Here is a 16,896-nt window from a genome sequence, read left to right as displayed (position 1 = left end):
GAGGCATTCGGGGGTTCCGGGGGGGGTTCGGGGTCCTTACCGAGGGGGGAGCTCCGGGCCCCGCCCCTTCAGACCCCGCCCACCACAGCTCCGCCCATTCTGGCTCCGCCCCCATCGCCCCGCCCCTCCCCCGTGACTCTGACGAGGCCCCGCGCGGCGGCGGCGGCTCCGGCCCCTCCCATTGGCCGCGGCCCCTGACGGCGCCTCCCCATTGGCCGGTGGCGGCGGGGCGGGGCCGGGCCGTGCGCGCGCCGGGCGCGCCGCCCCGCCCCTCCCTCACCCCCCTCACCCCCCTGGGCCGCCGCCGCCGCCGCCGGGCGGAGGCACCGCCAGGCCCGGCCCGGCCGCTCCGTCCGCTCGGCACGGCCCCGCACCGGCCCCGACCATGGCGAGTCGCCGCCGGGCCCCGCGCCGGAGCGGCGGGGGGCGTTGAGCCGGCCCCGCCCCGACCCCGGCGGACCCTCCGCGCCGGTGAGTGACCGCCCGAGCCGCCCCTCCCGGCCCGGAGCTCCCGCCCTCCGGGCCCTGCCCGCCCGCCCGTGGGTCCCCGCCGCACCGGAGAGCGGCCTGCTGACCCCGCCCCGGGACGCCCCGGGACCCCGCGATCCGCCCGGGATCAGCCCCGGGACCCTCCCGGGACCGCCCCGCCGGTGCCCTCCCACCCCCCGTCCGAGAGGCCCCGGGACCTTCCCCGGGATCCTGAGCCTCCCTTTCCTCTTCCCCCTCCTTCGCTCTCCACCTGAGGGCCCCCAGGGCCCTCTCGGGCTCCCCCAGGCCTGTGGGGGATCCCTGAGATCCCCTTCTCCTCCCTTTCCTGTGCCCCCGATTCCTGAGAGTCCCCACAACCCTCACTGGGCCCCCCAGCCCTATGTGAGACCCCCCCGGCCCTGAGATCTCCCTTCCCCCCCATTTTCCTGTTTTTCCATCCACTCCCGAGAGCTCCGGGGCCTTTCCTTGTTTCCCCCAGACTGGCGAAAGCCCCCCCGAGCCGCCCTTAACCCCCCCTTTCCTGTCTGTGCCCCCCACCCTCCCTTCCTGAGAGCTCCCAGCACCAGCCCTGGACCCCCAGGCCCTGAGACCCCTCATTCCCTAGCCCCCACCTTGATCCTGAGAGCCTCTGGGACCTTCCCAGGCCCCCCCAGCCCTATGGGAGACCCCCTGAGCCCCCCGTTCTCCCTCTCCCTTTTCTTCCTCAGCTTGGGGGGTGCTGGGGGCTGAGCCGATTCCAGCCCCTGTTTCCTCTTTCTGTTGTGGAAGGAAGAAATCCGTGGATCAGGGGGATTGGGGTGTGTAGGGGAGACCCCTCTTGTGTCCCCCCCCATCCTGGTGGCTGGGCAGAGTCCCCACAGCTCCCCCAGTGACAATCAGGGCTTCCACTGGTCAGCACCGATGGGTGCTGGGGTGTCTGACCGTGACTTTGGGGTCTTTAGACTCCCATTGTTGGGGGGACGCCAGGCCCCATTTTGGGGGGGCACACGGTGCTCCCCTCCCTGCCCTGTCCCCCCTCCATCTGCTGCAAGGGAGGGTGATGCAGCAAAACCCCCTGGGAGGGGACAGTCTGGGGACACCCCGAGTCCCCTGTGCTCACCTACAGTCCTGAGACAATGAGGGGGGTGATGTGGGGCTTCTGGGGGGTTTGACACCTCTCTGAAGGCCAGGGACGTCCAGGCTGGCCAGTGGGGGACTGGGGACATCCTACCCTTGTCAGCCAGTGTCCCCCACTAACCTGGGGGGATCCATGCCAGGCTGGGGAGGGTCCTGCCCAGCTGGGAGACCCTCAAGATCCCCCCTACCTCACTCCTGGAGGGTTTAACCCCGGGACTCTTTCTCTTGGGGATCCCCCCAAAGTGCATCCTGGGGACATCCCAGGGTGTGCAGTGGGGTTTTGGCTGGGGAGGGGTCTGCAGGTGAGGGTTGAGGTGTCAGTGAGACCCCCCCGTGCCCCCAGCCCCCCGTGTCCCGTGCTATGAGCGTTTGGCGTGACTTCTCTGCAAGCAGCTGCAAATGAAAATGGAGGATATGTCTTTGTCTGGCCTGGATAACAGCAAACTGGAGGTGAGCTGCCCCCTCTGGGGGTGTGTCTGTCCCCTGGGGTGTCCATGTGTCCCCCCCCAATCCCTAACAGCCCCCCTGGGCCCCCAGGCCATCGCACACGAGATCTACACGGAGCTGGTGGAGGATGCCTGCCTGGGGCTGTGCTTTGAGGTGCACCGGGCTGTCAAGTGTGGGTACTTCTTCCTGGATGACACGGACCCCGACAGCATGAAGGACTTTGGTGAGCCCCCCGAGTTCCCCAGGGCTCAGGGTGACGCTGGTGACAAGGACACAGCCAGGCCCCTGCTCTCTGAGGGGATTGGTGGTCCCCACACACAGGGATTTGGGTTAGAGGGCTGCTGACGGGGATTAAACACCCAAATGTCCCCCCAACAGTGACCAGACGGGTCAATGGGGGGGCACTGAACCCCAAAACGTGGTGCTGGGGCCCTGGGGGGCACAGCTGGGGTGTGGGTGGGAAGTGGCAGAGACCCCCTGGTTTCAGCTCCTCCGAGCCGCACTGAGGCTGCGGGGAGGGTCTGGCAGCCCCGAGGACCCCCCAGAGCAGATGTGGGGTGTCAGGGCAGGGGCTGAGCGTGTCCCCCCTACAGAGATCGTGGACCAGCCAGGCGTGGACATCTTTGGGCAGGTGTACAACCAGTGGAAGAACAAGGAGTGCGTGTGCCCCAACTGCAGCCGCAGCATCGCCGCCTCGCGCTTCGCCCCGCACCTGGAGAAGTGCCTGGGCATGGGCCGCAACAGCAGCCGCATCGCCAACCGCAGGTGGGGCTGCAGCTCCCGGGAAACCCCGGCACCGGGGCCTGGCTGTGGGGGCCTCACCCTGGGGTGCTGGGGGTTCCAGCTCTGGGGAGCCTGGGATGGGAATTTGGCCAAGTCTGGGTCTCCCCGGTCCTCGCTTTCCGTCCTGGGGGTGTCCGGCTTGGTTCCTTCTGGAGCTCCTCTTGTTCCTTCCTGACAGTTTATCCCTCCTGGGAAAAGGAGCTGGGAACCCTGGCTCCTGTGTGTCCCCTCTGTTCCCCCCGGCTCCTGTGTCCCCCTGAGTCCTTTGTCCCCCCTGCCTTGGTGGCTGCTGGGGACTCCTGTCTGGATCCTGGGTGGCACGGGAGGATGGGAGGGTACCAGAGGACATGGGATGGATGCTGGGGCTCCGTGGAGGACGTGGGGCAGACCCCAGCCATGATTTCTGTCCCCTCCCCGCTCAGGATCGCGAGCAGCAACAACCTGAACAAGTCAGAGAGTGACCAGGAGGACAACGATGACATCAATGACAATGATTGGTCCTATGGCTCTGAGAAGAAAGGTGGGGAGGGATCCTTGGTGTCCTGAGGGCTGGGGGACATGTCCTGCCTGCCCCATGGCCCCTGAACCCCGCTCCTGGGTGGGTGTGTAGGGGGAGAGCAGCCACGGGTGGTGGTCCCAGCCCTGGGGAGGCAGCAGTGGCTCTGGGCTTGGGGCTGCATGCCCTGGAAAAGGTCAAATCTTTCCTTTCTGTCTCTCCCCACAGCAAAGAAGAGGAAGTCGGATAAGGTGAGGGGTGCAGGGAAGGGTGGGGGGCGCGGGGAGGACACAGGACACCCCCAACACCCCCTTCTTGTTGCAGAACCCCAACTCGCCCCGCAGGTCCAAGTCCCTGAAACACAAAAATGGTGAGGGGGCGGGGCTAAAAATGGAGGCGGGGCTCACACCTTTGGGGTGGGGCTAAAAACGGGGGAGGGGGCTCACACCTTTGGGGCAGAGCTTGCATGGGCTGGGCACGTGTAGGGGTGGGGCGTTTGGGGTGGGTGGGGCAGCTGCAGTGGGTGGGGCTCATGGGGAGGCGGGGCTCTCCCTGGCTGGGGTGGTGGCGGTGGGAGGGGGCCCTGGGGGTCCCAGGCAGGGCCAGGCTGGGGGCAGGACCCCCCCCCCCCTCACCTTTCCTCCCTCCCAGGCGAGATCGGCGGGAACCCCGATCCCTTCAAGGTGAGCCTGGGATGGGGGGCCATGGCTGCCAGTCCCTGCTCTGCCTCCCCAGGGGCCGTGGTGCCCCCCAGGAGGGTTCCCCAGGCCTGAGCCTGCTCTCTGCCCCCCCAGTACAGCAACTCAGCTGGCATCAACTACGAGACGCTGGGCCCCGAGGAGCTGCGGACGCTGCTCACCACGGTGAGGGCATGGGGCAGGGGGGCTCCCAGCTGGACAGGGGGGGCCCCTCCCAGCTGGACACGGGGGCACCACAGGGGATGGACCCTGGGGATCTCTCCCAGCTGGGCTCCATCCCACTGGGGCTGGGTTCCAGGCTGGGAATGGGGATGTGCAGCAGGTCCTGATCGTGGGGTGGTGGCAACTTTGTCTGGGACTCAGCACTGGGAGCCTGTGGTGGTGCAGCACAGCCCTGGGGTCACTCCCCTGTCCCCCCAAACTCACCCTGAACTCACCTGTCCCTTCCCTCCCCAGCAATGCGGGGTCATCTCCGAACACACCAAGAAGATGTGCACCAGGTGAGGGCGGCCTGGCCTGGCCCTGCTCACTCTGGGGGCTTCCCCCGGGTCCCCAACATCCCATGGGAGGGGGGAAGGCCCATCTCAGTGCCGTGTCTCCCCCCAGGTCCCTGCGGTGTCCCCAGCACACGGATGAGCAGCGCAGGGCAGTCCGGGTTTACCTCCTTGGGCCCTCTGCGTAAGTGGCTGCACATTGGGGTCCCCAAGGTCCTGGGGTCGCTGTGGAACAGGGACTGGGGGGGCTGCACGGGGTGCTCAGGTGGGGCTGGGGACAGGGACAGCCCTGGGGAGGCCTGCAGGGGATGGGAGCCCAGGACTGGGGTTGGGATCTGCAGCCCAGCAGGGTGGTGAGGGCTGGGCTGAGCCCCTGGGCATCCCCCTGGCACTGGGGGGCTCTGTACCCACCTGCCCTGTGTAACACCTGTGCCCAGGTCCCTCCCCCTGGCATTGGGGGGCTCTGTACCCACCTGCCCTGTGTAACACCTGTGCCCAGGTCCCTGCCCGAGGCCGAGGGCGGCGTGGAGAACGACAGCTTCGAGGTGGCCGAGAGCCAAGCCCTGATGAGCCGCCTGCAGTGGGACGGCTCCTCCGACATCTCCCCCTCTGACTCAGCCTCCTCCAAAGCCAGTGAGTGTTCAGGGGCTGGGGGGCAAATCCTGGGGCACAGACCCCTCTGAGGGGCAAATCCTGGGGCACAGATCCCTCTGAGGGGGCAAACCCGGCTGTTCTGGCATGTCCCCAGTGCAAGAGGAGTTGAACAAACCATGGCTCCAAAGCCTGCAGCACCTTGTCCTCCACTTGGGAGAGGCAGGAACATTTTGGGGTACATTTTCTTGACCAGAGTTGGGCATCATCCCCTCTGTTTTGGGGCTCATCTCCTCCCTGACACCCCCATTTCTTCCCTTTCTCCCCTCCCTAGGTACAAACAACTCCGAGTCCCGCAAGACCAAGAAGAAGAAGCCGCACCTGGGGCTGGTGAGCGGCGCCCCAGGGCTCGGCTCCAGCAAGAAGAAGAAGCCCAAGCCCCCCGCCCCCCACACCCCCAGCATCTACGACGACATCAACAACTGAGCCCCGCCGAGCTGGGGAGGGGCAGGACAGACAGAGGGACAGACAGGGGCCAGGACAGCCCCCAGGCACCCCCCGGGCCAGACACAACGTGGGTACCGGGGCACAGAGGACTCAGCTGTTGCTGGAGTGGGGCTGGATTTGGGGAGCCCCCGTTAGTGCCCCCCTTCCTCCCCCCTGCCCCGGTGCCTCTATTTATTCTGTGACAGTTTTTGTACCTGGGGCTCCTGTTGGGGGTCACCCTCTGACATGGGGGTACAGCCCCCCCTTCCCTCCCAGCACCCCCAAAGCCAGCTGTGCCCCCCCCACACCCGCTCCTCACTTACCCCAGTGGGGTGGGGGGCACCTGGACACCCTGGGCAGGTCTGGGCCTGGGTCAGGGGGTGGTGAGTCCCCCCTGCCCTGGGGTTTTGGGGTGAGCCCCTGCCCTGGGCTGGCACTCGCCGGTCGGGCTGGCTCAGGAGGGGGGGTCACACTGGAGGGGGCCTTTCCCACTCAGAGGACAAGGGAGAGCACCCTGTCACCCCCAGATCTGTTCAGCTGTGCCTGCATTCAGCTGTTGGGGGTCTCGAGGGCCTGGCAGTGCCCACACAGGGGTTCACAGGGGCTGCATGCTGCATCCTTCATGTTTGGGGCTGTTCGGGGGTGGGTCTGGGGGTGGGGGGAGCTGCTGTGACCATCCCTGTGCCAACTGTTTGGGGAGGGGGGACCCCAGCCTGGCAGGGACGTCCGGGGTGGAGCTGGGAATGGAGCAGAACTGGGGGGGAAGCCCAGCCCAGCTTCAAGGCAGAGCCCCCCACTCCTGGTGTCCCCAGGGCAGCTCTGCGTGCCCTCCACACGTGCCTGGGGACCTGCTGCTGCACTCGGGGGGTCACTGGGGACCCCCACAACTCTGGCGGCTGTTTGCACCCCCACGGGCTCTGCTTTAGTTTGGGGGGGCCGGGACCAGCGCCCCGCTGTGCGGGCCGGGGGGGGACAGGTCCCTCTGGCTGGATCCAGCTCACCCCCTGCCCTTGATCCCCTCCCCGCAGTTTTCTCCATCCCAGGGGCTGTGCTGGGGACAGGGTTGGCTCCATCCCCTCTGCTGTCCCCCCCATGGCTGTCTGACCCCCCCATCTGGCCGTGTGTCCCCAGCGTGGGGCTCTGTCTGTCCCCCCAGCCCGGTGCCCTGGCTCCTCCTCTTGCTGGGACTCACACATTATGGTGCTCTGACTCTGGATTCACTATTTGTTTTCAAACTGCTGCTAAAGGCTGAGCTGGGGGGGCGGCGGGGGGGTTCCTGCAGAGCCCTGGGCACCTCAGAACGCTGCAGCCCCCCCTGCATGGGGACCCCCGTGTGCCCCCTCCTGGTGCAGCTGTGGGGCTGGGCGGGTCTGGCCACCGGGGCATGCCAAGCTGGCCTTTGCGTGCCCCAGGGCCCGAGCACGGGGCTGTGGGCACCCAAAAACACGGGGAGAACCACCCCAAACTGCCTGGGGAGGGGGGCACGGCGAGCTGGGGCTGTAGGGGGGAGGCAGCCTGAGCCCCTTTCCCTGCAGGAGAGAGGCACTGAAATTTGGGGTCCAAGGGGTGCAGTGGGGTTTGGGGGGCTCAGAGCATCCCCTGTGACCCCCCCAGGTCGGTGTCCTCACCCCCCCCTCCCCCGGTGTTTCTGCGTGTCCCCCCCGCAGGGGAACTGAGCCCTTGTGAGGTCTGTGTGTCCCGTGAGTGGGTTGTGGCTGCCCCTGTAAATAAAACTGCATCTTGACTTGGTATCCCTGGCATTAATTACAGCTCGTTAATTAAACAGGGCCTTTACACCCCGAATCCATCTCCCCCGCACTCCATTCACCACGGGTGGGGCCGGATTTGTTTTTATAACCCCCCAGAAGTGTCGGTGGGTAGGAGAGAGCAGCCCCAGGGCAGGAAGGCAACCACTGGGGTGACTTGACACCCTTTATTTGCATTAAAAAGTCCTTGGGAAGAAGCCACGGCCCGTTCCGGTGCTGTCCCGCTCCCCGGAGCTGGGGTCGGGGCCGGGCAGTGGGGTTTGAGGGGGGGCACAGCCCCTTTTTGGCTGGTAAAGTCCGGCAGCAAGGCTGGGACCAACACGCGGAGCTGCCACCGTGCTGGCTCCGGTCACAGCGGGCACAGCGACACCGCGGTGCCTCCCCCGCTCCTTCCCCCTCACCCCGCCTGTCCGTACACCCCGAAGGCCAGGAAGGTGACCAGCACGGTGACACCGATCAGCGACACGGTGGCCGGGGCCGTGAAGAGCTGCCGGTAATTGATGCGGAAATACCAGCCCAGCGCCAGCACCACCATCACCGTGGGCACCATGAGCGTCCCCCCGCCCAGCGGCAGCGCCGGGGCCGCGGGGCCGGCGGGGCCGGGCTCGGGCAGGGCGGGGGTGGCCGCGCCGCTCCCCCGGGAGCGGTGGCAGTGGATGACACAGTTGTCGGTGATGCGGAGCGAGCGCAGCGTCCGTGCCTGGTCCTGCAGCAGCTGCCCGCGGTAGATGAGCTTCATCTGGCTCTCCTGGCCCGGGAAGTATTTGCTGCGGGACGAGGGAGGGTTGGAGGCGGCAGAGACGGGCTCAGGGACCCCCACCCGGGCTGGGAACCCCCCCAACATGGACCCAATCCGGGGTGGGAACCCCCGCACTGTGTAACGGGGAGGGGACAGCGATGGCACTGCCACCGCGCCACCGCCGCCTCTTTCAAACTCGCTGTTTTAAAGCCCACGGGGTATTTTTGGCATAACGGGAGGGATAAAAGCCCTCCCCCGGTCCGTGGGAGGGAGCTGCACACCCGGGCCTCACCTCTTGAGAATCCCCACGGTGTCCTCGGGCCGGGCCACCGCCACCTCCTCGGTGTCGTTGAGGAACTTGAGGCGGATCTTGATGAGGCCGGGGCACGCGTCCCCCGCCCCGGGGGCTCCGGGCTCGGCGTCCGGCAGCTGCTCCCGGCCGGGACCGGGGCCGCTCCCGCTGTCCGCCCGCGCCGCCGCCCCCCCTTCCTCCTCCGCTTTCTCCTCCGCGCTCTCGGGGCTCCCGGGGGGCTCCGGGGCCTCGGCCGCCCCCGCGGTTCCCGCGTAGGGCGGGAGGGGCCCGAGGCGGATGACGGCCGCGTCCCCGGTGCCCAGGAGCTGCCCGCTGCCCTCGGCCACGTACGTGGACAGCCAGGCCAGCACCAGAGCCAGCGCCAGCACGGCCACCCCGGCCACCAGCGTCACCTCGTCCCCCACCCCCGGGATGAGCGGGGCGGCCGGGGGCTCCATCTTCGCGACCCCCGTCTGCACCGAGCGGTGCCCGGTGTGACCGAGCGGGGCGGCCCCGGTGCCGCCTCCGGGCTCAGAACAGACCCCGGGGCTGCTCCCGGTGCCCGGAGACCGCAGGGACGGGAGCTCCTCGCTGCGGGTTTTCCTCCTCGCTCCCGAGACGCCGAAGCGGCAGCGCTGCGCTCACCTCACCGGGCCCGGCGGAGGGTCCCGGGGGTCCCGGGGGGTCCCGCAGCCCCTCGGTGCCCAGCGGGGCAGGGTCAGGCCATCCCCGACCTGGACGGAGCAGAACGATGCGGTCAGCGGGGCCCGGGCACGGCGGGGCGAGAGGAACCGGGGATGTCCCTGCCCGTCCCCGAGGGTCCCGGTGTGTCCCTACCGGTCCCCGTCTATCCCGGGGGTGCCGGTGGGTCCCTGCCATTCCCGGCCATCCGGGAAGTGCCGGTGTGTCCCTGTCGGTCCCGGGGTGTCCCCGCCATCCCCGGGGGTCCCGGTGCCCCCCCCCACTCACCGCCTCCCGCCGCCGCCGCCCGCGCCGGAAGCGCCACGTCACAGCGCGCCGCCGCTAGGGGGCGGGACGGGGCCGCGGGCGCGCGGGGCTACGTCACGGCCGCGCCCAGTGGGCGTGGTCAAAGGGGGGTAGTGGTGGAGCGAATAGGACGCGCCCCGAAAGTGGGCGGGGCTGTGAGTGGGCGGGACTGTGAAGAGAGGCGGGGCTGTTGGGGGCGGAGTCACGGCCGCAGCGGGGCGGGGCCTCGGGAGAACCGTGGGAACCCCCGGGCTGAACCCCCCCCGCCCGCCACGGGGCCTTACCGGGACCGGACCCCCCCGGCCGCGCTGTCACCCCCTCCACGGTCCCCGCATCCGCCAGGGTCTGTCTGTCCCCTCCCTGCCACCTCTGACCATTGGCTCTGTCCCCCCTCATCCCCTGTCCCCACAGTTCCCTGTCCCTCTATTCCCGTTCCCCCTCATCTCCTGTCCCCACAGTCCCCTGTCCCCACAGCAGCTGCCATTGCCCACCCTGGTCCCACAGAGACAAAGACACCTCAAGGGCCACCTCTGCCATGTCCTTTATTGACACCAGGGCACGGAGAGGGGGGGACACCAGTGAGGACACATGGAGTGCCCTCAGGAGATGAGACCCTCGATGGGCAGCTGGAGGTAGCGGCGCAGGGGGGGTGGCAGTGCCAGCCTGGGGACAGCGGCGCGGCAGCGGGCGCCCAGGTGACGCCGGATGGCCACACGTGCCAGGTGCTGCAGGCGTCGCGGCTGTCCCGCCATGCGCACGGCCGAGGCATAGAACTCCTGGTGCTCCTGCGGGGGGGACAGGGGCTCAGTGGGCTGGGCTGGGGACACGGGGACAGCCCAGGACCCCCCAGGACACCTCATTACCTCCCAGAGCTCGGGGGGCACGGCCTCCACCCAGCTGTCGGCGGGAGGCACGTGGTCGTAGGCGTTGAGCATCACCTCCAGCGCCGGTGGGTGCTGGCAGCACAGCCTGAGCATCTGCCAGCAGAACAGTGTCACCAGGGTGTGACACTGTCACTGCCACCTCCCCGTGCCCCCTTCCCCACCTTGGGGGGCACAGCCTGAGCATCTGCCAGCAGAGCTGTGTCACCAGGGTGTGACACCGCCACCTCCCCGTGCCCCCCGTCACCCCCTGCCCCACCTTGGGGTGCGCGGGGAGGGCGCCGTGGTCCAGCAGCAGGGCCAGGGTCTCCTCGGGGCGCTGCTGGCGGTACTCGCGCACGGCGCGCAGGGCGCAGTCCATGGGGGTGTCCCCGGCGCCGTTGGGGACGGTGGCGTCGGCGCCGTGGCGCAGCAGCAGCCGGGCCATGGCGGGGTGCCCGTTGGCACAGGCGTTGTGCAGCGGCGTGTGGCCCTTGCGCCCCGCGGCCCCGGGCTCGGCGCCGGCCTCCAGCAGCCGCTCGGCCACGCGCAGGAAGCGCTCGGCGTCCTCGGGGCGCTCGGCCGCCGCCGCCGCCGCGTTCAGGGGGGTCTCGCCCTGGTGGGTGCGCAGGGAGGGGTCGGCGCCGTGGTGCAGGTACAGCTCCACGTGGGCCACCAGCCCCTGGCGCGCCGCCACGTGCAGGGCTGTCACCTGCCGGTCACGGGTGCCCAGGTTCACCTGCGCGCCGTGCGCCAGCAGCAGCTCCGCACACCTGGGGAAAGGGTGGAAAGGGTGAGGAGACACTCTGGCACCCATGGGACACGACCAGGACATGCCATGGTTCCCATGGGATATCCCTAGGGACAGCCTCAGGACACCCTGGAGAGACCTGTCACCCATGGGACACCCCCAGGGACACCCCAGGGACCCTCCCAGGACACCCCACAGGCCCCTGGCTCCCAGATTGTGTGGGTGGGGCAGGAGTGAGGATTTCATGGGCGGGGCCTCTCATACAGATGAGCCCCACCCTGGCCGGGCCCCCCCCGCAGGTGAGGCCATACCTGAGGCTGTGGGGCGCGGTGCAGAGGTGCAGCGGGGCCGAGCCGTCGGCGCTCAGCACGTTGGGGTCGGCGCCGAAGGCCAGGAGCAGGCGGGCGCAGTTGGGGTGCGGGGCGGCCGCGCTGTCGTGCAGGGGGGCTCTGCCCCCCACCACAGCATCCACGGCCGCCCCCCGCAGCAGCAGGTGCCGGGCACAGTCCTCGTAGCCGCGGGCGGCGGCGATGCGCAGGGCGGAGGTGTGCTGGCGGCGGGGGCTCAGCACCCAGAGCCCTGCGGGGATCAGCGGGGGCTGCCGGAGAGCAGCTGGACCCCCCTGACCCGCACCCACCCACCCAGAGCCCTGCGGGGGTCAGCGGGGGCTGCCGGAGAGCAGCTGGACCCCCCTGACCTGCACCCACCCACCCAGAGCCCTGCCGGAGGTGAGGGAGTAGGGGGGCACCGTGGGGCTGCCCCACACACCCACCCCACTCCTGACTCCGGCTCCCCCCTGCCCACCTGGAGCTGCACCCCTTTCCTGGCCCCAGAGCTGCTTTTCAAGGGGAAGGGAGAAGGGAGAAGAAAGGAAGCATCCCCCCCGTCCCTCTTTGCACCCGTACCCTGCTCCGGTGACCACACCAGCTCCTCGCTGACCGTCTCCAGCACCACATTGGCGGTGGCCTCGTCCCTGAAGATGCTCTGGACGCGGCGCAGGTCCCCGGCGTAGAGCGCGTTGTGCACGGCGGGGTCGCGGCAGAACTGGCGCCGCCGGGGGGGGCTCGGGGGCTGCCGGGGGGTCCCGGGCAGGAGGCGGCGCTCGGCCGAGCCCCGGGCCAGCGCCCGGCGCCGATCGTCCCGCTCCAGCAGCTCCCGCTGCAGCCGCAGCGAGCGCAGCGCCGAGGGGCTGAAGGCGAACGACTCGTGGGCCATGGGAGCCCCGGAGGGCAGGGGAGGCTCTGGGGACAGCGAGCGGCGCCCTGAGCCTCGGGGGAGGGGGGTTATAAATAGGGCTGTGCCCCACACACGGATGTGGAATCAAATCCCAGAGCCAGGGGTCCTATAAATAACTCCTGGCGGTAAACAGAGTCACGGGGTGCGGGAAAGTTTAACCTGTTGGTGGGTGTGGGGTGGGGATGTCCCATGGGGAGGGATATGGGGACCCCCCCTCAGTCCTGTGAGACCCTGGGGAACGGCTCCTCCCACCCAGGGAAGGGACAGAGGGGTGACATACGAGGACACAGGTGATGCAGAAACAAAACAGCCCTTTAATGCAGGTTTGGGAGCGAGAGGGGCCCGTGTGCCCCAGGATTGGGGACAGTGCTGAGGCCGCTTCCCCCCGGGCCTCCCCAGCTCTCGGCTCCACCACAAACACCCCGGACACGCAGAGGGAGGAGCAGGTGGGTGGGTGGCAGGTGTGTCACCGCTCCTCAGCACTGTCACCCTCTGCTGGGCTCAGCCACAGTCGACCTGAGCTGGGGCTGAGAAGAAATCCTCAGGCAGCTCTCCCAGGAGCCCGTCCAGGTCATCTGCAGGGCACAGCAGGATGTGAGTTCTGTGCAATTGTGGAATTGTTCAGGTTGGGAACCTGCTTTCCACAGGACAGAGAGCTTTTCCTCCCCTCCCAGAGTGGGTCTGACTCACCCATGTCACATCCATCAGCTCCCACCGGCTCTTCCCAGCTGGGATCAGAGCTCGATGGGCACAGGGAGAAGCCCCCAGGATGCTGCTCTGCACTGTGTCCACTTGTCCTCGACTGTCCCCAGTGCTCAGGAGCAGGGACACCCTGGGTGGGCTCTGCACGGGGGTCTGGGGCCAGCTCAGCCTGGGCAGGGACCTGCAAAACCCAGTGGGGACGAATTATTGGGGGATTTATCCAGCCCTCCCCCTTCCTCTCGGGGGTCCCCATAGCCCAGACCCCCCTGGGGGTCCCAGCAGTGCCTCCCCCCTCACCTGCCGGGGGGAGCAGCCCTCGGGCTCAGGTGGGAAGATCCTCAGGAGGTTGGTGGGGGTCACGTTGAGGTAGTGGTTGCGGTGGGAGGGGGAGAAAACTCCAACCTGCAGAGAGGGCAGACAGAGGAGGGGCAGAGCCAGCTCCTGGATAAACCCCCCAAGTTACAGGGCCCCATTTATGGAAACCTTAGGATGAAGGGTGAAAATTTTAAGAAGAGTTGAGAAAAATCTGAGGTGCAAAACTGTAGGAGATCCTTTTCTTGTATTTGTATTTGCAGTGCCAGGGTGCTATGGAATGGGAACAGGGATGTACCACATGCACCGCTTCCTCTTATCCCCTTATCCTTATATTTACATTCCCAGTTCCAGGGTTGGGAATGGGACAAGTGATGTGCTGTATCACCCCCCTGCATTCCCCTGGGATCAGACCCCACTGGGGTGGGATAAGGAGCCCCCCAGCTCTCCTCACCTGCCTCAGGAGCAGCACGGAGCCGGCCCGGAGCTCGCTCTGCCTCTGCTCCAGCAGCAGCCGGTGCACAGTGCCCTGCATCTCCCCTGGGAATGAGGATGGGGTCCCTGAGCCTCACTGGGCACAGGTAGCACCGGGCACAGCTACTGCTGCACTCACCTGTGGGGTCCCTGAGCCTCACTGGGCACAGGTAGCACCGGGCACAGCTACTGCTGCACTCACCTGTGGGGTCCCGGAACACGGCACCAGCACCAGCGCTGCTCCTGGTCAGGGCTTTGATCATCACAGCCATGCTGGGGACCTTGTTTTTTGGGAGCTGCTTCAGGGCTGCCTGCACAGCACAACGGGGATTTTGGGGTAACCTTGGGCAGGGCTGGGAGTTGAGCCCCGTGGGTCCCTTCCTGTGTGGGATATTTCAGGATTCTACAGCCCTCGTCACCCAGGGGATGTGGATGTCTGTGCTCAGCTCAGCCCCCCCTCCCCAGAGATTCCCAGCCCTACAAGCAGCTCTGAGGGGTGAGGGAAGAGCAGGAACCCTGGGTCAGCCTCACCTTGCGGAGCACCATGACCACACTGTAGGTGTGGAGGAAGCAGCTGGGGTCCCTCTCATCCAGCCCCAGCTCCGTTTTCATGGCCAGCCAGGGCCCCTTCCCGAAATCCTCCTCAGTGGGCAGCGGGGAGCTGGGCAGTGCCTGGGGTCAGGAACATCATGGTCACAGAGCCCTGGGGGGTCCCTCTCACCCAGCATCCCACTGGGGGATTCCCACTGGGATCTGCCCGAGCAGGGGTGGGAGGGAGGGGTTACCTGAGCCCGCGGCTTCGCCACGGCCCCGTGAGCAGGAGTCTGGGGAGCAGACACCAGGATCTCCTCCAGCAGCTTCCCAGAGTGCTTGTGGGACAGGGAGAGATGTCCAGGGCTTGGCTTCATCAGATGTTCCAATACCATCCCAGCCCACATCCCACTCCCATTCCTGTCCTGTCTCAACCCATTGCATTCCTGACTCCATCCCTATCCCATCCCTACCCTGGTTCCCATCTCCATCCCATCCCCATCCCATTTCCATCCCATCTCAATTCTACTTCCATTCCTGTCCTATCCAAACCCATTGCATTCCTGACTCCATCCCTATCCCATCCCTACCCTGGTTTCCATGCTGTCCCCATCCCCATCCCATCTCCATCCCACCTCAATTCTACTCCCATTTCTGTCCTATCCCCAACCCATTGCATTCCTGACTCCATCCCTATCCCATCCCTACCCTGGTTCCCATGCTGTCCCCATCCTATCCCATCCCATCCCTACCCTGGTTCCCATCCCCATCTCCATCCCCATCCCCATCCCATCCCATCCCATCCCATCCCATCCCATCCCATCCCATCCCATCCCATCCCAATTCTACTCCCATTTCTGTCCTATCCCAACCCACTGCATTCCTGTCCCCATCCCCATCCCATCCTCACTCCGTTCCCCCGCTTTCCCCATGCCCACCCAACCCCACCCCATCCCTGCCCGGTCTCCCCCCACCCCATGCCCACCCACCTGCTGGGGCAGGATCCCGGCAGGCCCCGGGAAGCGCCGGCTCTCCCTGCGCCCGGGGGCTCGGGGGGGTCCCCGGGGGGCTTTGCTGGCTGCTGTCACCAGCTGCACCAGGTGGTTGGTGACCACGGGGGTGCTGGGGGGGCCGGGAGCATTGGGAGCCACTGGGGGGTTCAGGAAGCTGGGGGGGCCCGAGGGGGGTCTGGGGGGCAGCCGGGGCTGGGGGCAGCTCTGTGCTGGGGGGGTCCAGGGCACTGAGGAGCTGCTCCTTGCTAGGGGTGCTTGGACAGGCCTCAGGCACGGAGCCCCCGGAGCAGGGATGGAGCCTCCAGAGCTTCCCGGCTCTCCCATGGAAGGGGGGGGTCTGGGGGTGCAGGCACCGGCCGTGCTGGGCCGCAGCACCAGTTTGGGACTGGGGAGGGGGCCCTGCCTGTCCTGCAGCCCCCCGGAGCCGGGCACCAGCTCCTCTCCCACCCTGAGCTTTTTGGGGACCCCACATTCCTGAGCGTTCTCCTTCCCTGGGCATTTCCATGGCGGCTTCTCGCAGCGCCTGGGGGGCGCTGGGGCAGTGCCAGCCCCCACGGGCACCTCGGGACCCTCCAGCTCCCTGCAGGCAGCCAGGAAAAGGTCATTGTCCAGCTCATCCTGGGGGGCTGCACCCCGCGATGGGGGGCCCTGGAATCCCACGGGATGCTCGCCCTGCCCGGCAAGGGGCCGGAGGGTGGGGGCTTTACTGGGATGGGCTTTACTGGGATGGGGTTCACTGGGATGGGGTTCACTGGGAGGAACCGGGACGACACTGGCTGAGGAATGCCCGAGGGTCACAAACTGGTTCTCTGCATCCTCCACAGCGGAGAGGAAATCCTGTGAAAATAAACAGCGGGAATTCAAACGGCTCCGTGCGTTCTCCAGACTCCCCCCGCAGGCTCAGCCCGGGCACAGCGCACCTCGGGGGGGCCCCAGGCCATTGGGGGTCCCTCACCTCGTCCTCCAGCTCCCCATCGGTCCCAAAAAGCTTCTGGAAGTGGCAGGACTGTGGGATAAAAGGGGAAGAACGGGGCTGGGAGGGACACACAGGCTGGGGGGCCCTGGGTGGTCCCGGAGGTTCCGCCGTGGTCTCTCGGGGCCCCGGAAGGGCCTCATACGGCCCCGAGGGGATCCCGGATCGGCCCCCGCCATCGCACGGGGGCCCGCAGGGATCCCTTTGTGAGGACCCTCCGTGGGGACCCCAGATCGCCCCCAGGGTACCCCAAAACCGGCTCCGTCCCCCCGGCCCCGTTACCATGGCAGCGCCGCGACCCCGGCCCGGCCCCGGAGGCGGAAGCGGCGGGGCCGGGACTCGAACCCGCGGCCCCCGGGGAAGGGGCGGAACTTCCCCTGCGGCACCGGGCGCCCCCTGGCGACGGGCAGGAAGCGCGGCCGCGCCCTTTAAAGGGCCACGCACCCCCTTTCCCCGCGCGTGTCACATGTGCACACGCGTGTGCCCCCGCGTCACCCGGCCGGGCCCCGCGGCGCCGCCGGTGACTCAGCGCGGCCCCGGCCCGGCGTGATTCATCCCGCACGTCCCCGCTGCACGGGCTGAGTGACCCCCCCCTCCCCACCCCACCCCGGACCTGCTACACCCGCACGCGTGCGTGGGCAAGGGCACAGGCGTGTGTGT

General features: G+C 67.9%; 4 protein-coding genes across 6 annotated transcripts; 1 reads left to right on the top strand and 3 right to left on the bottom strand.

Annotated features, from left to right (window-relative positions):
- Positions 1-259: 259 nt before the first annotated feature.
- Positions 260-7,351, top strand: ATXN7L3 (ataxin 7 like 3). Its single transcript, XM_054649629.2, has 13 exons — positions 260-471; positions 1,949-2,055; positions 2,143-2,275; positions 2,646-2,817; positions 3,258-3,355; positions 3,560-3,582; positions 3,656-3,701; positions 3,983-4,014; positions 4,126-4,194; positions 4,486-4,529; positions 4,636-4,707; positions 5,023-5,156; positions 5,449-7,351. The coding sequence occupies exons 2-13, from the start codon at positions 2,005-2,007 to the stop codon at positions 5,598-5,600; spliced, it is 1,026 nt and encodes a 341-aa protein (XP_054505604.1). The 5' UTR covers positions 260-471; positions 1,949-2,004; the 3' UTR covers positions 5,601-7,351.
- Positions 7,352-7,519: 168 nt separating this feature from the next.
- On the bottom strand, positions 7,520-9,501 carry TMUB2 (transmembrane and ubiquitin like domain containing 2). Its single transcript, XM_077190913.1, has 3 exons — positions 9,367-9,501; positions 8,398-9,131; positions 7,520-8,133 (listed from the first exon to the last, which is right to left on the bottom strand). The coding sequence occupies exons 2-3, from the start codon at positions 8,853-8,855 to the stop codon at positions 7,764-7,766; spliced, it is 828 nt and encodes a 275-aa protein (XP_077047028.1). The 5' UTR covers positions 8,856-9,131; positions 9,367-9,501; the 3' UTR covers positions 7,520-7,763.
- A 321-nt stretch (positions 9,502-9,822) lies between these two features.
- Positions 9,823-12,381, bottom strand: ASB16 (ankyrin repeat and SOCS box containing 16). Of its 2 annotated transcripts, XM_054649592.2 has the most exons (5): positions 11,901-12,381; positions 11,307-11,574; positions 10,525-11,017; positions 10,248-10,361; positions 9,824-10,169 (listed from the first exon to the last, which is right to left on the bottom strand). In XM_054649592.2, exons 1-5 carry the CDS (start codon positions 12,208-12,210, stop codon positions 9,984-9,986), a joined length of 1,371 nt encoding a protein of 456 aa, XP_054505567.2. In that variant the 5' UTR covers positions 12,211-12,381; the 3' UTR covers positions 9,824-9,983. The 2 variants fall into 2 exon arrangements, with proteins under 2 accessions (XP_054505566.2, XP_054505567.2); XM_054649591.2 differs by having other exon boundaries at positions 9,823-10,361.
- A 144-nt stretch (positions 12,382-12,525) lies between these two features.
- Positions 12,526-16,742, bottom strand: HROB (homologous recombination factor with OB-fold). 2 transcript variants are annotated; one of them, XM_054649593.2, is made up of 10 exons: positions 16,519-16,734; positions 16,219-16,269; positions 15,240-16,100; positions 14,505-14,588; positions 14,251-14,391; positions 13,922-14,030; positions 13,700-13,785; positions 13,231-13,335; positions 12,922-13,114; positions 12,526-12,806 (listed from the first exon to the last, which is right to left on the bottom strand). In XM_054649593.2, exons 1-10 carry the CDS (start codon positions 16,519-16,521, stop codon positions 12,733-12,735), a joined length of 1,707 nt encoding a protein of 568 aa, XP_054505568.2. In that variant the 5' UTR covers positions 16,522-16,734; the 3' UTR covers positions 12,526-12,732. The 2 variants fall into 2 exon arrangements, with proteins under 2 accessions (XP_054505568.2, XP_054505569.2); XM_054649594.2 differs by lacking the exons at positions 13,700-13,785; positions 13,922-14,030 and having other exon boundaries at positions 16,519-16,742.
- Between the last annotated feature and the right edge of the window lie 154 nt (positions 16,743-16,896).

Source organism: Agelaius phoeniceus, chromosome 26, assembly GCF_051311805.1.
Source record: "Agelaius phoeniceus isolate bAgePho1 chromosome 26, bAgePho1.hap1, whole genome shotgun sequence".
Classification (NCBI taxonomy): Eukaryota; Metazoa; Chordata; class Aves; order Passeriformes; family Icteridae; genus Agelaius; species Agelaius phoeniceus.
This window is presented reverse-complemented; position numbering and strand designations above follow the sequence as displayed.